At 36.8% G+C, this 19938-nt stretch overlaps 2 protein-coding genes and 1 pseudogene across 2 annotated transcripts in view; all 3 read right to left on the bottom strand.

Annotated features, from left to right (window-relative positions):
• The window catches only part of LOC107572038 (MICAL-like protein 2), a 15470-nt gene extending 7338 nt beyond the window's left edge, over positions 1-8132 (bottom strand). Inside the window, exons 1-5 of the mRNA XM_016258438.1 lie at positions 7840-8132; positions 6806-6854; positions 3220-3361; positions 319-647; positions 4-84 (exon numbers count right to left, since the gene is read on the bottom strand). Of these exons, the coding sequence (XP_016113924.1) occupies positions 4-84; positions 319-647; positions 3220-3361; positions 6806-6854; positions 7840-7982 (744 nt within the window). The 5' untranslated portion in view covers positions 7983-8132. The remainder of the gene's footprint in view (positions 1-3; positions 85-318; positions 648-3219; positions 3362-6805; positions 6855-7839) is intronic.
• Positions 8133-10878: 2746 nt separating this feature from the next.
• Positions 10879-14110, bottom strand: LOC107572039 (uncharacterized; annotated as a pseudogene).
• LOC107572041 (integrator complex subunit 1-like) overlaps positions 11621-19938 on the bottom strand; it is a 44774-nt gene continuing 36456 nt past the window's right edge. The window contains exons 50-51 of the mRNA XM_016258440.1: positions 18339-18345; positions 11621-11631 (exon numbers count right to left, since the gene is read on the bottom strand). The gene's annotated coding sequence lies outside the window, so the exon portion shown is untranslated. The remainder of the gene's footprint in view (positions 11632-18338; positions 18346-19938) is intronic.

Genomic DNA, 19938 nt, shown 5'->3' on the forward strand with positions numbered 1-19938 from the left:
GACCAGATGTACATGATTTCCACATACCGCACATTCACTGTTCAATGTGCCGGTTTTATTTGAATTCTCCACCAAAACAGCTTTCTACAAAAGAACAGAATCATGAATAATTTTTCAATAAATGGAAGTAAATTTAAAAAATTATAATATAAATGAAAAAATAAAAAAAATTATATAAAAGTTAAATTAGATATAAATTCAATAAAATACACTTTAAATAATAAAATAGGTTATAGATAAAGTATATAAAATAAAATTTAAATTGTATAACTAGGATTAGACCAAATCACTTAAATCAAGGGAAAGCCAAATTGACACCTTCTCAGCATCTCTGTGTGGCTGTGGAGATCTCACTCTGAGTGGAGTGACGGGCGCCTGCACACATTTTGGCCCTGGAGATTTCTGCCAGTCTGTGCCAGTCTGCCGAGCTGAAATAGCTACAATGTGCTTCTCTGGAGCACTTTTCTGGATGTTAAGAGATGTTGGACGGTTGTCTCTGATATTTTTTGGCATTTCAGTTTGAGGAGGACGGTTCTCTGTGTTTGCTTTAAGATTGTGGTTTTTGGCAACCACAGGCAGATTCTTCTTCTCTGATGGCATCTCCTTTGAGTCCTCAGCATGCCGTTTGATACCTCCTACTCCCCCGACTGAGAAAAATAAAGCCATTGAGAAGAAAGTCTAAGAAATATGAATACATTAGATAGGAGTAACACTAACATTATTTCAGCAGTATGCAGCAAGTATACTGTGCACCCTATGTAAAGTTGACTGTAGCCATTGACTTCCATAGTATGGAGAAAAAAAAATACTATGGAAGTCAATGGCTATCGTCAACTGTTTGGCTACCAACATTTTTCACTACAGAAGAGCAAACTCAAACAGGTTTGGAATGACATGAATAAATGCCATTTTTATTTATTGGGTGGACTATCCTATAAAGTTACAAAAGGGACTGCTGGATTTACCAGATTTTTTTTTAATTTACAGATCAAATTAGAGTTTTTACTTGTGAAATTGATAAGTTTTGCAAATGTATAAATTTTTACTATATTTTCAAACTAATTCTAGCAACCATAGCTGCCAGTTTTTTTTCTATAAAAACAGGATTTTCTTTTTACAGTGTAGAATACCCAGACAAAATGTGCAATATAGAGTTTACCACACTGTAAATAAATACTGTATTCCACAATGCAACACACAGCTTGACTAATTTCATCCAACTGCCCAAAGTTTAAATCAATCAGAGATAACTGAGTGCCACTAGCAGAGTTAAACATGCAGTGTAATGAGGTCTTGTGACTGTTGCATACTTCTGTTAGAAATGCTTGGCATAATACATGCGTCACATACTGCATACTACAACTATGCTATAGAACAGTACAGTATGTGGTGTAGTAGCATTGCATTCTGAACATAGTACACTATTCAAATTAGGGCTGAGTTTTGAGAGAAATTTCACGATTCGATTCCCAATTCGATTAGATTCAATATCAATTATTTTGGATATGCATAGATAAGATCCCTAAAGTTGCAAAGACTAAAGTCTCAAACCCAAAGATATATTCTTTATAAAAAGTTAAGACGTCCACACCCTCCTAAAACGCCTCATTTAAACACACCCCCACGTCTACGTCACTGTGTGGGAAGATTTGTATAACATCGCCCAAATGTTCACGCAAAGAAAGGCGGCATTACTTTTATTCTCGCTGTAGTACTGTTGCCGCCGCCATGTCGTGGAGATGCTGTGTGTTTCGGTGTGTCGAAACTACCTTGTTTGACCTTCCAAAAGAGGATAAGACTAGAAATCAGTGGTTAAGTTGTATTTACAACACTGTTCCAGAACAGTTCAACCCAAATATTCAGATGTGTGCAGCGCATTTTACTGAGGACCTGAACCTGTTTCCTGAATCTGGGAGAGTAGACTACAATAGTTTCTATAAAGTGGGGCAATTCCAACTTTGCAAGGACAGTCTGGCGCTTCTGACTCACAGCCTGCAAGTACGTTTTCATATTTAAAGAATTTGCCACTGACAATTCAAACGAGAGTTTTGGGCAGTGTAGAGTAGCACTTGTTGTCTGTCGTTTCTCTGATCACAAATGCAGACATGTTTTTATGTTTACACAGCGCGTAAAGACAGTATAAGTAATTATAATCTGTAATCATGTCCCCACTGGATGCAACAAATGCCTCGTTTATGATTGGTTTTGTCTCATCGCGCTGGGACACGGCATTATAGTATGGTAAGGGGCGTAACATTTCCGTCACACGCTTGAGGTATTCGGCCAATCACAACACACTGGATAGCTGGCCAATCAGAGCACACCTCACTTTTCAGAACGATGAGCTTTGTAAAAATCGACGTGTTTCAGAAAGGCGGGCCATAGAGGAGCAACAATAATGTACTGTATGTGGAAAATAATGTGTTTTTGAACCTTAAAATCGCATAAACATTTCATTACACCAAATAATGTTATATTTAGCAACATCATATGACCCCTTTAAAATATAAACAATGGTGGCTGTCATAAACACTTGATGGATTTATTCAAACAAATTAAACATTGAAGAACAGTCAAATTTATAATGAATGTGTTATATGGTGCATATACTTAACAAAATGCCCCTCTCTACAGTTTATTTTTCTATCTGACTAATGAGTTTATGGTCACCGAATCCGTTTTTCTGAGGTAAATGTGACATTATTATTATTATTATTATTTTTTACAAGCCGTTATATTGACGTCTTTGCGTGGCTGAAACACTGATTGAGCGATTACATGAGACAGGATACAGATTGTAAAGTTGTACCCTTTCTTTTAACTTGCCTTCGGATGTTTAGTCATGTTTATTTTGTACTGAAACTGGAATTAATGTGGAGGAGATGATCAGTTCACGTGTGCTACGTGCTGTTGAACTGAGGCGCTACAGTGATCCGTCACTCCACATTAAACAGCGCCAAAATGGCATTTATTGTTTGAATACTGCAATACAATGGACAGAATTTGAAATCTGAGACTTTGTTTCATATTAAAAGTACCAAAGCACAATGCTTATTGCGATATGGGATTTAAGAATCGATATCGTTCCGTAAAAATGAGATTTGATTAATAGAGATAGATATTTTTTACCCAGCCCTAATTAAAATAAGACAATGTCCCTGCAAAAAAAGGTGGCTTTTACTTCATAAACACTCTGATGGTGGATAAATGGAGTCTTACTTGGCAAGCGGGCGCGGAAGTAATTATAGTATTGTGAGACATATGTGAGGATGCTGAGTCTGTCTGGGACAGGCAAAGCCACCATGTCCTCTGCATCCAGAAGAGCTGGGATTCCCAAATGATCTTCAGCCACACGGAACGCCTGCAGCACATCGCATGACACAAATCAGCCATCAAGTTCACAGCTACAACACCACATAATAGGAGGATGAATCCCTACAGAAGAAAACAACAATTAGATGCCCACAACGACAAAAGACAAGCACTCTGTGTTTATAACAACCACTGAACATGCTCATTCAACAGGACCTCATACAATTGTTTTAAACACAGACAAGGCACAAAAAGGAAGACGTCAGAAATAGAATAGGCCAGTGAGCATCACAATCTGGCAACACATCAAGGCAGGGAGTGCATAATGAATAGCACATTTCCTGTGCACGCAGCAGCCTGGGAACAGGGACAGGACGGGGTATACCAGGGCATTGTTTAGGCCTGACCTAGACACGCTCGTTAAATTTTACAGGACAGCTGAGGAGGGGCGGCATATCCTCCACGATGCAGCAGCTGCAACTTCCTGTTTCTCTTTTGTGTTACAGCACTGTGGGGCTGATAGTATGAAAAAAGCATTTCAGGTAAATATTGGCTGGGTTTTAACAGAACACACTTGTGGAAGCACTGGCATTTAAATGCAGTGTTCAAATGCACAGATGTACTAACATTGTAAAGACAGTAGTAGAACAGAGGTAAGTTAATCTTGATGGAGAGGATCAGGTGCCCTGTAGATGACTGTCACCCTTCTTTATAATGCATTAACTGGACAGAATCCACACAGATCGGGTTCAAGTGCCACAGTTGAGTGCCGCCAATAGAAGTGGTGAGGGTTTGTAAGAGATCTCGGAGTGTGCGGCTTACAATCTACAGTCTCTGAGGAAGCAATGTGAGGAAGAGCTCATCATTTTGGAAAAAAAGTCCCAGTTGTGGTACGTCTTACCACCTCATTCTCATGGAAGCACTTCCTGACAGGGATGAAAATTAATTATGGGTCACAAGTCCTGGTTGGACAACATCCCTACCCTCAAACACAAATTAAATCTTTCATGCAAAGCTTACACTATCAGACAAAGAATGTTGATTCAGTTATGGAGTAAAACTTTATAAAAAAAAAACTAACAATTCAATAATTTTTTTTTATAAATAAAAACATTTATACATGCCAATGCACCATATACAGTGGGGCAAAAAAGTATTTAGTCAGCCACCAATTGTGCACGTTCTCCCACGTAAAAAGATGAGAGAGGCCTGTAATTTTCATCATAGGAATACCTCAACTATGAGAGACAAAATGAGAAAAAAAAATCCAGAAAATCACATTGTAGGATTTTTAAAGAATTAATTGGTAAATTCCTCGGTAAAATAAGTATTTGGTCACCTACAAACAAGCAAGATTTCTGGCTCTCACAGACCTGTAACTTCTTCTTTAAGAGGCTCCTCTGTCCTCCACTCGTTACCTGTATTAATGGCATCTGTTTGAACTCGTTATCAGTATAAAAGACACCTGTCCACAACCTCAAACAGTCACACTCCAAACTCCACCATGGCCAAGACCAAAGAGCTGTCAAAGGACACCAGAAACAAAATTGTAGACCTGCACCAGGCTGGGAAGACTGAATCTGCAATAGGTAAGCAGCTTGGTGTGAAGAAATCAACTGTGGGAGCAATTATTAGAAAATGGAAGACACACAAGACCACTGATAATCTCCCTCGATCTGGGACTCCACGCAAGATCTCACCCCGTGGGGTCAAAATGATCACAAGAACTGTGAGCAAAAATCCCAGAACCACACAGGGGGACCTAGTGAATGACCTGCAGAGAGCTGGGACCAAAGTAACAAAGGCTACCATCAGTAACACACTGCGCCGCCAGGGACTCAAATCCAGCAGTGCCAGACGTGTCCCCCTGCTTAAGCCAGTACATGTCCAGGCCCGTCTGAAGTTTGCTAGAGAGCATTTGGATGACCCAGAAGAGGATTGGGAGAATGTCATATGGACAGATGAAACCAAAATAAGATTTTGAGTGAAAACCTCCTTCCATCAGCAAGGGCATTGAAGATGAAACGTGGCTGGGTCTTTCAGCATGACAATGATCCCAAACACACTGCCCGGGCAACGAAGGAGTGGCTTCGTAAGAAGCATTTCAAGGGACTGGAGTGGCCTAGCCAGTCTCCCGATCTCAACCCCATAGAAAATCTTTGGAGGGTGTTGAAAATCCGTGTTGCCCAGCGACAGCCCCACAACATTACTGCTCTAGAGGAGATCTGGATGGAGGAATGGGCCAAAATACCAGCAACAGTGTGTGACAACCTTGTGAAGACTTACAGAAAACGTTTGACCTCTGTCATTGCCAACAAAGGGTATATAACAAAGTATTGAGATGAAATTTTGTTATTGACCAAATACTTATTTTCCACCATAATTTGCAAATAAATTCTTTAAAAATCCTACAATGTGATTTTCTGGATTTTTTTTCTAATTTTGTCTCTCATAGTTGAGGTATACCTATGATGAAAATTACAGGCCTCTCTCATCTTTTTAAGTGGGAGAACTTGCACAATTGGTGGCTGACTAAATACTTTTTTTCCCCACTGTATATATATATTCGCTCTTTAATCTAAGACTGCCTGTGACCAAATGATCAAAGCATAAGCGTGGAACTTTTAAAACGAATAAATACATATTTGAATCGATCTAAAGCGTGTAGTAATCACTCACTGAAAAAAAATCTAATAAATAAACTAAGCCCTGATAAATAAAATTGGTTGGTTTAGGATAATATTCTTCCCTCTACCCAAGTTCACAGAGTACAAGTCTGAAACTTAAGACGTTTCACTGCAAGACAATGCTTGTAGAAACTAAAGGATATCTTTATTGTGCCAAAAGCTATGGCTGGAAGACTCAACCCATAAATAGGCCCTTTTACTGAGCAACAAGTCTCATTCATTTAAGAACTCTGCATAAAAGGGATACCACGCATTTCACAAGCTGTGAGAAAAGGGTATTAAATAGATAGTTCACCCAAAAAATAAAAATTACAATTGAACCACTGATGTCACATGGACCATTTTAACAATGTCCTTGCTACGTTTCTGGGCTTTGAACGCGGTAGTTCCCATGCTGTCAATGCAAGGTCAGAAAGCTCTTGGATTTCATAACAAATATCTTAATTTGTGTTCCGAAGATGAATGAAGGTCTTACGGGTTTGGAACGACATGAGGGTGAGTAATTAATGACAGAATTTTCATTTTTGGGTGAACTATCCCTTTAAACACTCTTATTCATATCAATAAGTGAGAAACAAAAATATCAGTACATAAGGCTGGGTTACAAACAAACATCCAGCCAACTTGTCAACAAAAAAAAAAACGAAATGAAGAACATTCAATAGTGTGTGCATTATCACAGGACTGTAGCAAACACACACCTGTACAGGATACAGCTAAAACTGCCTGCAAAACACGCATTATGGGTCACTCTGCATCAGGTCTGTCATAGCTTCCTATGATCAAAGCCAAACAGAATAACTTACCAAGTGGTTGTTGTAATACACATCGTCTTTGGAGAGAGACTCAAAGTTTCTGAAAGAAAACAAAGACATGAGTCACCAGACATACAGAAACCTTGAAGTGTTACAATACAATGTTAATGGTTAATGGTAACTTAAGCTGAAAAAGTTTAATAAAAAGGTGTATCTGCATCAAATTAAACATTATGTGATAGCTTTTAAAGGTCACAAATTCTACAATATTAAAATTGAACACAACCAGCCGGTCTAAAGAAGAAGAAAAGAAAAAAAAGAGGCTGAGAATGAATAAATAGTGAGTGTATATGGGCCATAAAACACCCATAGATAAGATTTCAGGATAAAAATGCAAATGTATATCATGTGATTTGAACTGATAAATTAATGTGTAAATCTTGGGTCCTATGATTAGTCACTATTTTCACCAATTTTTAAAATCACTTCATTAGTTCATTTATAATAGTCCTGTAATGTGGCATACAAATATTCCATGTAGTCTCTATAAAGTCAAAAAAGTTGTATACATCATAAAATCAATTGAACATTTTTAGATGGAAGTAGAGCATGTCAACCTGCTGTCATAATTCTATTGCAGTATAATGGACTTACAGTGGCTTTAGTAACAGTTCAGCTACATTTAAAAAAACTAACATTCACATGTAATTTTACTCACTTCATCTGTAAAAAAAGACCATAACTTTTCATTGCCATTTTACAACTGGTTTCAAGAAGTTCACTACTACAGGAGTCATTGGACAAATTCTACAAGCATCCAAATACATGGATTTATGTCTGGTCACAAAATTTTTTTTAAATAAATAAATACATTTATAATAAAAAAATAAATAAAACACATACATGTCTGGGTATATTATATTATATAGCAAAAACATATAAATATTTCACATTTAAAACTTTAATATCTTTGGACTACATAATTTTATCCTCATAACGACAAAGATACTTTACTCTCATCTCAAAAAGTTGTGAACAGCATCTGTATTCTAATCAGTGAAAATGAATAAATAAACGACTCTCACATGAGGTCCGGTCTGAACTTGTGGATGAGAGCGCAGAAGGCCAGTCCGTCTCTGAAAGATGTGCTCATGTTGCTGATGGTCACATCTCTGTATCCCTCGCACTGAACCTTACACCACTGCTGAAGCGCCTTGATCGCCGCCATCCTCGCCAAACCGCACGGCAGATAGACTCTATTAAATGACAGAGAGAGAAAAACGTCGTCTGTTCGACGAAACAACGGAGCTCGGAAATAGAAGACTGTGGAGACACTGAGGGAAATCCCAAAGAAAGAGAGTAAAAAGCGGATGTGAGCTGTAACCCGCGTCTCAGAGCTCTTCACTTCAGCACGGCACCTGTGGAACAGAGGAAACGAAGGGGGAGGAGCCTCAAATCATCAATGATTCAACGCTAATTGAGTCTGTTTCGCTCGTTATTATAGCTGTGTAATATGTCCTTAAAAAAGACTTGTGGAATGTGACGAAATGAAGGCCTACCTTAGCAACTGTTATGCAGTGCATTTTATGCAACTTGTCTTAACATATTTAAACTGTAAGGATAGAAATTATTTTGTCATAAAATCAGAATGTGGTAGAATAATTTCACTAACTTTTAACACAAACTACACACACACACTCACACACATATCTGTGTGTGTGTGAAACAAAGAGTTTGAAGTTGTATGTAGGTTTTATGCACAAATGTAGAACGTTGCTCCAAGTTTTGTGGCTTTAAAAAAAATATTTCAATCCTTAAAGCAGCTGGGGGGGGGGGGAAAGAAATGCATTTAAACTCTCTAAATTACTTGCAGTACATACTGATCAGCATTTTAATCTGTTAGAATTTGCATTTATATATTTTGGTATTTATATTTGATAGATAGATAGATAGATAGATAGATAGATAGATAGATAGATAGATAGATAGATAGATAAATGTTTACGTTATTAGTTTGTCTCAAACATTCCATCCTTTTAGATATTATTTAGAAATTAATATATTATCAAAAAAAAATCAAAAGGTTAAAAAGTATTTAAATAAATTTCAGGTTGACACCATGTACTGCAAGCAAACTTGCTATCCCTCACTGAACAATGATTCATCTCTTTATTCTGTCCTGTTAGGTTCTAGAAGTAATTTTCAGTGCTTCAAACTCGACCAGACTATATATCTGAAAGTCTGGTGTATGCTTTATAAAAGTACTTCCTTAACGAAACACATTCATTTGTTCATTGCTCATGAGGTACTTCATAACAAGAATTACCCATATTTTTATGACACAGGTGGTTTAAACATGGAATATGTTTATGAAGAATCCACAGAGATAGATAGATAAATAAATGTTTACATTATTAGTTTGTCTCAAACATTCCATCCTTTTAGATATTATTTAGAAATTAATATATTATCAAAAAAAATCAAAAGGTTAAAAAGTATTTAAATAAATTTCAGGTTGACACCATGTACTGCAAGCAAACTTGCTATCCCTCACTGAACAATGATTCATCTCTTTATTCTGTCCTGTTAGGTTCTAGAAGTAATTTTCAGTGCTTCAAACTCGACCAGACTATATATCTGAAAGTCTGGTGTATGCTTTATAAAAGTACTTCCTTAACGAAACACATTCATTTGTTCATTGCTCATGAGGTACTTCATAACAAGAATTACCCATATTTTTATGACACAGGTGGTTTAAACATGGAATATGTTTATGAAGAATCCACAGGGGGCTGCAGAGGATGTTTACAATCATCAGCATAAATCAGTTCAAATTATTGCTGCATGAATATGAATGTTTACAATGGCCTCTTAACAAGGTCAGACTGTCCATCTCATTTGCACAGGCGAATTTAAACCCTGGGAAATAAACCTTTAACATTCCTCCTGTTTTACTTTAACAATAATAATACAGACATATATTGCTTTAAATAGTCTAACCCTTCCTTAATAAACATCATACCTACAATTAACATTGTAAGACTACATTGTAAAAGACTATAATCGTAGTGTAGACAGAAATACCATCACCGTTCAACTGTCCTAAGGCAGAGAGAGATTGCTTTCAGTGTAATTTCAGATGATCCACCTCCTCTGATGGTTTTAAGTTTGACTTGGGTAACCCACGGTGAGCATCTCAAGTTGTGGATGGGTGCAGAATCAATGGGATTATTTATAGTTTGACACCGGACTTCAGAAAGACAGAGCCTGAGTATGATGAAGCGCTGACAATCTGAGCTACTCGTTACACATTAAAACCTCCAGATTTCACATGCACAATATTCCCATAGACTTCAATACTGTTGGTGTAAGAGAGTAATGACTGTTCTGATCAAACAGACCTGCTTAATCTCAAAACAAGACGCCTTTAAACTCAAGAGAACCCTGTTGCCCAGAGGAGGGCACTCTTACTCCACACTGACTCTAAAGACCTAAAGACTAATGCAATTTCTGGCTCTTCAACAAGGGCTTTGGTTGCACAAACATTGAATGAAGCGGACTTTACACTCTTAAAAATAAAGGTGCTTCAAACGGTTCTTCAAGCGATTTTTTTTAAAAATCTTACATATTGTGCCTTTAAGTGTATTTAAACGGATAATGCACATAAAAATATAAATTCAGTCATCATTTACCAAACAGTTTCAGGTCCCATTTTTGTCCATAAAGTAAATGGGACCCAAAACCGTTTGTTTATCAACATTCTTTAAAAGATCTTCTAATGTGTTCCACAGATAATAAATCATACTGGTTTGGAACAACTTGAGGGTGAGCAAATGATGGCAGAATTGTCATTTTTTTGGTTGAATTATCCATTTAAGTAGCATATCTTTCTTTAAAAAGAAAACATGCAAATATTAAGCATGAAACATGAAATAAAAATTGATTTAAAAAATTCATTTACAGTATATGAACAAATGTTCAGCACAATTAACATCTATTGTGGAGGAAAATACAAGTGTGTTGCAGTCTTTAAAAAGCACATTTGCCAGAAAAGGCAGGCAGTTTTCAGCCGTCCCTATTGTGTTTATGGAGGGCTTGTGGCAGCTTGCAGACATCCTGTGTTTTCACGCAGGGTAACAGGATAGCTGATAGAGGAGTTGGCCATTGATGAGATCACCATGAGCTTCCTCTTTTAGCTCCTCTTGTTCACTAGCTGTCAGTCCAACAACATTTGAGAACACACCGTTACCTTTGTAAATGTCCATTGTCGCCATAAAGCAAAGCAAGCAACCTCAAAACATTTTTACATTTTGTTTTAAAGGCTGTTTATAAATTGCTGCCAATCATAATTAAAGAACACTCAAAATACTCCTAATATGAAAAAAAAAGAATAATTCTAAAAGTAGATACATATAACTTCACATTTGTTTAAAAAAAAAAGTAAAAATTTGTATGGACATGCAAATTTTGCACATTTGCAAAAAATAAAAAAGGTGTTACTATGGACCCTTTTCACAGACTATGATGATGCGTTTCCACAGATATTAATATTGTAAATATAGCGTTTTTATATTTAAATTTTTTAAAAATCTATTGTACAATTATAACACTGTACTTTTTACTATATTACACTGGCATTAAATTACATAAAAATAGTTAACACTGCTGCATGTTTCTAACACCACTGCTGAGAGAGCGATGGCAATTTTGACATCTTTCTCTCTTCTGTAATCAATCTCTTGATAGCTTTTCCTACACTAAAACACTATCACAAATTTTTCTTTTGCTATTGGGGTAAACGGGAGCGCAAAAAATAAGTTTGTTGTAGTTTCTATTCACCGCTATGGAAGTTTAGCCAACTATGACCACTTCTGCTTCTGAGAACCCTGGAAATTTGAAAAGCGTCCATTGGTTTCACAGATAACACAAGATATTGTGACAATCTAAGAAGCAAAAACAATACAGAGTGAAGAAATTTGCTGTTCTCAGTCACACTGTTTAACCTCATTGCGTGTGTAATTGTGCATAATAATAAATAATGAATTGAATGGGATTTTTAATGTGCCCTGTGTGATACTGAGGTAATGTTTAATGGCTGCATCTGTTTCAGTCTACTCTCATCAAGTAAATAAAATTAGTTTTTTTCCCCCTTTGCTTCAAGTAAATTTGTACTTGGAAAAAAAGAAAAATTTAAAATATATATAAAATGCATTATTAATATTATTATTATTATTGAAAAGATTCTAAATGTTATCATGTCACTACAGCATTTCCTCAATGAAAATGTTAGGGACAAAACAGCACTTTAAAGACGAACAATGCTGCACATTTTGTAAAATAAAAAAAAATAAACGTCTTAGCAATGGTTCAGAGATCTTTAGTAAATATCCCTATTATTCCATGCATCACAACAGTCAAAGAGAGCGACCTGCACTCTGGCCTCTATCAGGTCCAGTCTGAGGGCCAGGGCTTCTCTCATGAAGACGTCTGGGTAGTGGGTGCTCTCGAAGGCCTTCTCCAGCTCTTCCAGCTGCCAGCTGCTGTAGTTGGCCCGAGCTCGCCGCTGCTTCACTGGCCGGGGTTCATCTGGAAGCCACATCGCAGCCACAATTAGACAATTGCCAGTGGCTGACAAGGAACTAATGGCTCTAGATTGGATAATTAGCGCAACGTTCATTAAGCCCTCTTCAGCAGAGCCGGATAATTGATTGTTAGTTACGAGTTGTTAGCCAATCCTTTCTAAACATTTTGAATCCTATTAAATACTGTAAAATTAGGATGGACAATTATGAGAGAATATGATTCACAAATGGCCGCTCTTAATGAATACGTATTATTAAGAGCACGTCACCTAAATAAATATACAACGCCCAGAGCTACCTCACTAGCTTTTTGCATTACAACACATTATATAAGAGAGCAATCTTATCTCAAAGGTTTTATTTACATATTTTATTACAAAGCTCTCTTGAATACATGATTCTGATTAGCCAGTTATTAAACTGTATAATTGATTGTTGTCATCAATTTCTTAAATGTCTCTCGCATCAGTATTTGGCCTCTTTCTTCACACATAATAATGTGATTTCAACTCAAAATAAATATTTAATGTCCATATATTTATTTATTTAGTAAGTAATCTATTAATAAAATATAATAAATGCCATAATAAAATAATCAATATCAGGGTGATAAAAGATCCGAGCAGTCTTTAGTCTTTAGCCATCTTCAAGAAATGGCTAAGGACATATCATTTCCATCTACACTTGACCCTCTAACACTCACTCGCTCTATTCTATCTACTTGTTTTCTTTTTATTTCTTAAAAAAAACTTGACCCTTTAATACTAGCACTCTCTATTCTATTTACTTTTCTTTTTATTTATAAAAAAACTTGACGATCTAACACTAGCACTCTATTCTATTTCTATTCTATCTACTTGTTTTCTTTTTATTTATTAAAATAAAACTTGACCCTCTAACACTGGTACTCTCTATTCTATTTTATCTACTTGTTTACTCTTTATTTATTTTTATTTTTTTAAACTTGACATAACACTAATACTAGTGTTCTCTATTCTTCTTATTTTCTATCTACTTGTTTTCTTTTAATTTATTATAAAAAATAATATTAATAACATAAGCCTCTAACACTAACTGTCCTATTCTATATCTATTCTATCTACTTAAAAAAAATAAAAGTAATAATTAGCACAGCGTTCATTGGCCACTGTAGAGTCAGAAAATTCTATATAATTACTTTTCACATGAAAATGAACATTTTAATTAACACAAATACATAAATAAAAGAGGCCATATAAGATATTACAACAAAAATGACATATAGGTTGCAATGAGCTCACCGATATTCTCAGCATGTTGTCCTGTGGACTGAGCGGCCAATAGCAGAGCCTGTTTGCAGGGCTCGGGCTGCAGGTAACTGCGCAGGAGCTCGTAGCTGAGCAGAGGCCCGGGGATGAAGATCTGCGGCGAGGTCAACCTGCTGGGAAACGCTGGGAAGAAGTGTGCAGCCGAAGAGTGGAAGACTGCAGAAGACACCAAATGCCCAGTGCCAAACATGGCCCACGTTCAGCAAGGTCCTTTTGGTCCAGAAAGAGCTCCAGAAATAGATGTGTGTATGTGATGGTCTCTTTAGGCGTTGAAGTGTTACAGAAGAACAAACCAGAGATCCAGCAGCAAGAGAACTTCTTAGAAGATCCAGAGTCGAGACAACTTTTCTCACCTGAGTCAGGTGTGAGTCCCACCCTCTCCCTGAGTCACATGACTCACCTATGACCACTAATCCTAGTAAAACAGGGCCGGGTTTGAAGGAAATCACCCAATCATAGGGGACCATTGATTCCATGCTTCATTTAAGAGAGGCTTCTTACAGCATCACTCTTCAGCAGACGTCCAATGGTGACACCTAATGCCTCCTAATCCACACCTCGGTTACTCTGAAAGAGTAAATGAGTAATATCCCACCATTTCTATTTAGGGAGGAGTACAGTATATGGAAAGGCCTGACATTCTGAAGTGTTCCATAAGACAAGTTCAGGCACTCTTCAGCTTCTGTGTTCACTTATTAATATGAAAAAAGCAGACTTTTGGAATTGGAGTGTGGCGAGAAAATTGGGGAAAACACCGTTCCTAAGCTACAAACGCTTTCAAAGACACGTACAACCGCCAGAGAGACCTGTTTGTCACTCTCGCTCTGCTGTCGGTGTACAAGGGTTACGTCTTAAAAAATGGCGATAGAACAGATGGATATTAAATCATTAGGGAAAAATCGAAAGGTTCACAGCTGAGAAACGTTCAGTAAGAAAACTCAATGCAAACAGAGCTCTAGTTGAAACATGCAGAGAGCGCAAACAAACAGTCTCTGTTTACACAGTAAACACATCACACTAATCGGCCCACATAATTGACATTCATTTACAAGCCCATTTGCAGCATTTGGGTGTTTGTATGACATTCATTTGCGATACAACATGACTAAATGAAAAAAAAAACTCCTTCAGGAAAGGCTTTGATGAGTTTTCATAATCAACATGCTTCTCTTTGGCAAAAGCGTTTTTGCGTCTGAAATGGAGAATGTGTGGCATCAACTGGGAATTCTGCTGTCAGATTAAAACCTGACGCCTTTGTTCCAAAAGACGTCCAAGTCTGTTATCTCACTCAAAGCCTTCTGCACATTAGGATAAAGATCACCTGTCCAAACAAGGTGTATTGTTCAGTCCTGAGCTAAGGACACAGTTCACTAACAATGGTTTTGGGTCATGGATCTCTGGTCTTTGAAAACAGATCACTTTCCCAACTAAGACCAAATTGTACTTAGAGAGGAATGCCACACTATTCACTACAGCACGTCAAACAGGTTGAGGAAATTCTGAGTGAGAAATTATGCACTTTTCATGTAGTCACTAGTGCACTGTTAAATGAATAGTTCACCCAAAATTGATTGTCATTTACTCACCCTCATATTTTTTCAAGACTGTATGACTTCTTTTCTGTGGAGCACCAAAAAAAAATTTCTGAAGAAAACCACTTTTCTGTATAATAGTTAATGTGAATTAAGGGTGTCAAGTTCCAAAATGGATAAAGCATTATGAAAGTGGTTCATATGACTTAAGTGTTCATTTGAGAAATTAATTTAAGATAGCACAACTAAACAGTCTTACTTTGTGATAACTCCTTATCAATGCAACATAATTCAGAAGTGGGGAACGAAGCACAAGATAATTAATTGAGTGACTAACCAATGCAACCCAAGAAACAAGAATTAGACCAATAAACAAAACAACTGACAAAACTTATTGAGGAGGGAAAATCAAGCTTTCTGAGCTAACAGGACAGTGAGTTCACGCAGTATATTCAAAAGACGTATTTGTAAACGCTTTCAAAGACACGTACAACCGCCAGAGAGACCTGTTTGTCACTCTTGCTCTGCTGTCGGTGTACAAGGGTTACGTCTTAAAAAATGGCGATATAACAGATGGATATTAAATCATTAGGGAAAAATCGAAAGGTTCACAGCTGAGAAACGTTCAGTAAGAAAACTCAATGCAAACAGAGCTCTAGTTGAAACCTGCAGAGAGCGCAAACAAACAGTCTCTGTTTACACAGTAAACACATCACACTAATCGGCCCACATAATTGACATTCATTTACAAGCCCATTTGCAGCATTTGGGTGTTTGTATGACATCCATTTGCGATACAACATGACTAAATGGAAAAATCCTTCAGGAAAGGCTTTGATGAGTTTTCATAATCAACATGCTTCTCTTTGGCAAAAGCGTTTTTGCGTCTGAAATGGAGAATGTGTGGCATCAACTGGGAATTCTGCTGTCAGATTAAAACCTGACGCCTTTGTTCCAAAAGACGTCTAAGCCTGTTATCTCACTCAAAGACTTCTTCTCATTAGGAATAAGATCACCTGTCCAAACAAGGTGTACTGTTCAGTCCTGAGCTAAGGACAGAGTTCACTAACAATGGTTTTGGGTCATGGATCTCCGGTCTTTGAAAACAGATCACTTTCCCAACCAAGACCAAATTGTACTTCGAGAGAAATGCCACACTATTTTCAACAGCACGTCAAACGGGTTGAGGACATTCTGAGTGAGAATTATGCACTTTTCATGTGGATACTAGAGCACAGTTATATAAATTGTTCACACAAAATTGATGTCATCGTTTACTCACCCTTATGTTTTTTGAAAGCCTCTATGGCTTTGGTTTTTTTTTTTCTGTAGAGGTACAAAAAGTACATTTCTGAAGAAGATCATGTTTTCCATATAATGAAAGATGATGCGAATTAAGGTGTCTAGTTCCAAAATGGATAAAGCATTTTGAAAGTGGTTCATATGACTTCAGAGTTCATGAGAGAAATGGAGATGTCATGAATGAATTATATTTCCCAATTAATCAACCATCTAATAAACCACAAAACCAGTCTGAATCCTTCATTCACATCAGGCTGATCTAAATCTTAAAGGCTGGAATATATTACTACACGGCTTTTTCAAATATGAACATAGTTAAAGCACTTTGCATCATACACTTGTCAACTTTGTAAATGTTACAGAGAAAATACTAAATGACTGAGGATCACACACTACCAGACTTTCAAGTCGTTTTGGACACACAAACTCAAACAGAATTCTGAGTGAGAATTATGCACTTTTCATGTGGATACTAGAGCACAGTTATATAAATTGTTCACACAAAATTGATGTCATCGTTTACTCACCCTCATGTTTTTTGAAAGCCTCTATGGCTTTGGGGTTTTTTTTCTGTAGAGGTACAAAAAGTAAATTTCTGAAGAAGATCATATTTTCCATATAATGAAAGATGATGCGAATTAAGGTGTCTAGTTCCAAAATGGATAAAGCATTTTGAAAGTGGTTCATATGACTTCAGAGTTCATGAGAGAAATGGAGATGTCATGAATGAATTATATTTCCCAATTAATCAACCATCTAATAAACCACAAAACCAGTCTGAATCCTTCATTCACATCAGGCTGATCTAAATCTTAAAGGCTGGAATATATTACTACACGGCTTTTTCAAATATGAACATAGTTAAAGCACTTTGCATCATACACTTGTCAACTTTGTAAATGTTACAGAGAAAATACTAAATGACTGAGGATCACACACTACCAGACTTTCAAGTCGTTTTGGACACACAAACTCAAACAGAAACATACATCGTTACTAAGTCATGACAAATGAAAACGTGTTCTAAAATTGACTCAAAATATCAAACATGTTTGATATCTTCAAACTTGCTGAATTCATAGCCTGAAGATAAAAATTCAGAGTCTGTGCCCATTATACATGAGCGCTGTCAACTCTGACTGCCCAAAATCTGCAGTCTGGCAAACTAGTATTGACTTCTCCAGACTGTAAATCGGGGGAAAAATCTGGGCAAAAGTCGTGTAGTGTATTCCAGCCTTTGGTTCAACTCACTGACTCAATTATATAGTTGTACTGTAGTAATTAACAGTTCACTTTAAAGAAAGAATATCAGTGACAAATAACTAAATTGTCGATCTGTTCACACAAAGCAATCATATGTCTTCAGAAGACTCAAAATTTGGCGCATGAGTCAACTGGACTTCTTTTACGATACTTTCCTAGTACTTAAGTGTCTTTTCTGAATCTTGAAAGCTCCAGGCTGACCAGATCTCCAGACATTAGTACACTACTAGAATAATCTACAGTGTCCTACAGAACAACGAGTGCAGAAGTGCAGAACTGAGTAAAAGTTGACAGAATTGTCATATTTGGGTGAACTCAGACTGAATCACTGGCCATAACACAACGACACAACGACGGAGGCTAGTGGATGATTGAGAGTCTGAAATAACAGAAATTCTTCCTGTTTTAGACTGAAATGAAAGCAAACAGCATCATGCTCCGAACATCTGCATCCCTGTTGATGATGGATAAGCAAAGAGTTGTCATGATCTCTCCGAGAACAAAACACAGGTGTGTGAATTAATTCCCAGGAACATTTCACCTCACAACCATCTTCATCCACCCTCTATCTGCTAATCAGATCAAACCGCAGAGAGACTCAAGAGCTGTCACCGGCCTCAGCTCTAACCGCTAATCCTGCGCTAACTTTGATCAGATCCAGACATCCATGCTACACAGCTGGGCCAATCTTGGCTGAGTGAGTCACTGACTTTAAGGCCACAACAGCAGTGAAGGACAAAAACTCTTCAGGCAGCTGTCCAAACAATGAGGGATCTAAGTCCTACCTGCTTTCCTCATACTTTCAGAATGGTAATTATTAGAGTATGCTTCTGTATACTTTTTCACCAACAGTCTGGCAGGGCTCAAATACATCTGGAGATATAGAAATGTCACTTTTATCTGAAGCTTGGAGAATCCTTGGGTTATGTTCCTAAGGGCGCAAAGGTGAAAGTTCATGAATCACCCCTCACAGGCTTTGAACCTACAACTTTCCAATGGTCAGTCCAGATCTAGGCCTACATAAAAAGTAGATGTGAAGCCAAAAAAGCAGTCAAAGAGATTTCGGAGCCTTTCCCTGTTAACTGAAGGAGGTATTAGGGCAACAATGGCAGCAGATCTTGCAGGCCTGTATTGATCTTTTAGGCTCACACTTGTCCGAGACTGTGTGCCGTCATTTGAATCCACAGGGGCTTAACGACAACTTACAGCATCAACAATAGCTCAAAGTGCGTCTGCGCTTTAGTGAAAACGTAGGAGATCAAAAAAAAAAAGTATGAATTTAAATCAGAGAGGGGAATCAAGACAAGAGCGTGAAAATTCCATTGGGGGTGAAGTTGCTAACATCACTAGGTTTAATACCGAATCCTAATTAAAGTAAATCGAAGAAGTATAAAATGGGAAATAGACTGCCTAAATGGGTCGTCCAATATCATTAAACAATAAACAGTGAATCCTATTTGATAGGCTTAATTCAAGATGCAATTTCCCATTTCAAATGTTTCTCAGTGTGGAATAAGTTCTCTTGATTGAGATATTTCTGATGCTGGATCATAATTTAGAGGGGTTAATTGCTTCTGCAGCAACAGGAAATGATTCTTGCATCAATATGTGGCTGTTGAATGCAGGCTTGACCTTTGTTAAAATCTCAAAGAAAGGTAACTCACTAAAAACAGCAAAACTGGACATATTCTGCATATTATCCATAAAATGAAGTGAAAATAAACATGGCTCTCAACTGGTTTTGCTTCAGCACCCAGACTTTACATTGGACACCATGTGGCAACACATTACCACAACTGTGTATCGTAAAAAAATAAATATATATATATATATTTATAAGTCAATAATTAACTAATTATGAATATGTATAAACAGTACCTTTTTTTTGGAAGAAAATTGATATTTATTTAAAAATTATTAGAAATCAAAAAATATTTATATTTCCAATACATTGTTATTGAAGCTATTTCAAAAATATTTCCATTTCCAATAAATTATTATTTAAACTTCTCGAGAAGCAAATCAACATATTTGAACAATTTCATGTGACACTGAAGACTTAAGTAATGATGCTGAAAATAAATAAGTTACATTTTAAAATATATTAACATAGAGAACAGTTATTTTAAAACGTAATAACAATAAGAATATATATATATATATATATATATATATATATATATATATATATATATATA

The sequence above is a fragment of the Sinocyclocheilus grahami genome, unplaced genomic scaffold (assembly GCF_001515645.1).
Source record: "Sinocyclocheilus grahami isolate Dianchi unplaced genomic scaffold, SAMN03320097.WGS_v1.1 scaffold1686.1, whole genome shotgun sequence".
NCBI classification, from domain to species: domain Eukaryota; kingdom Metazoa; phylum Chordata; class Actinopteri; order Cypriniformes; family Cyprinidae; genus Sinocyclocheilus; species Sinocyclocheilus grahami.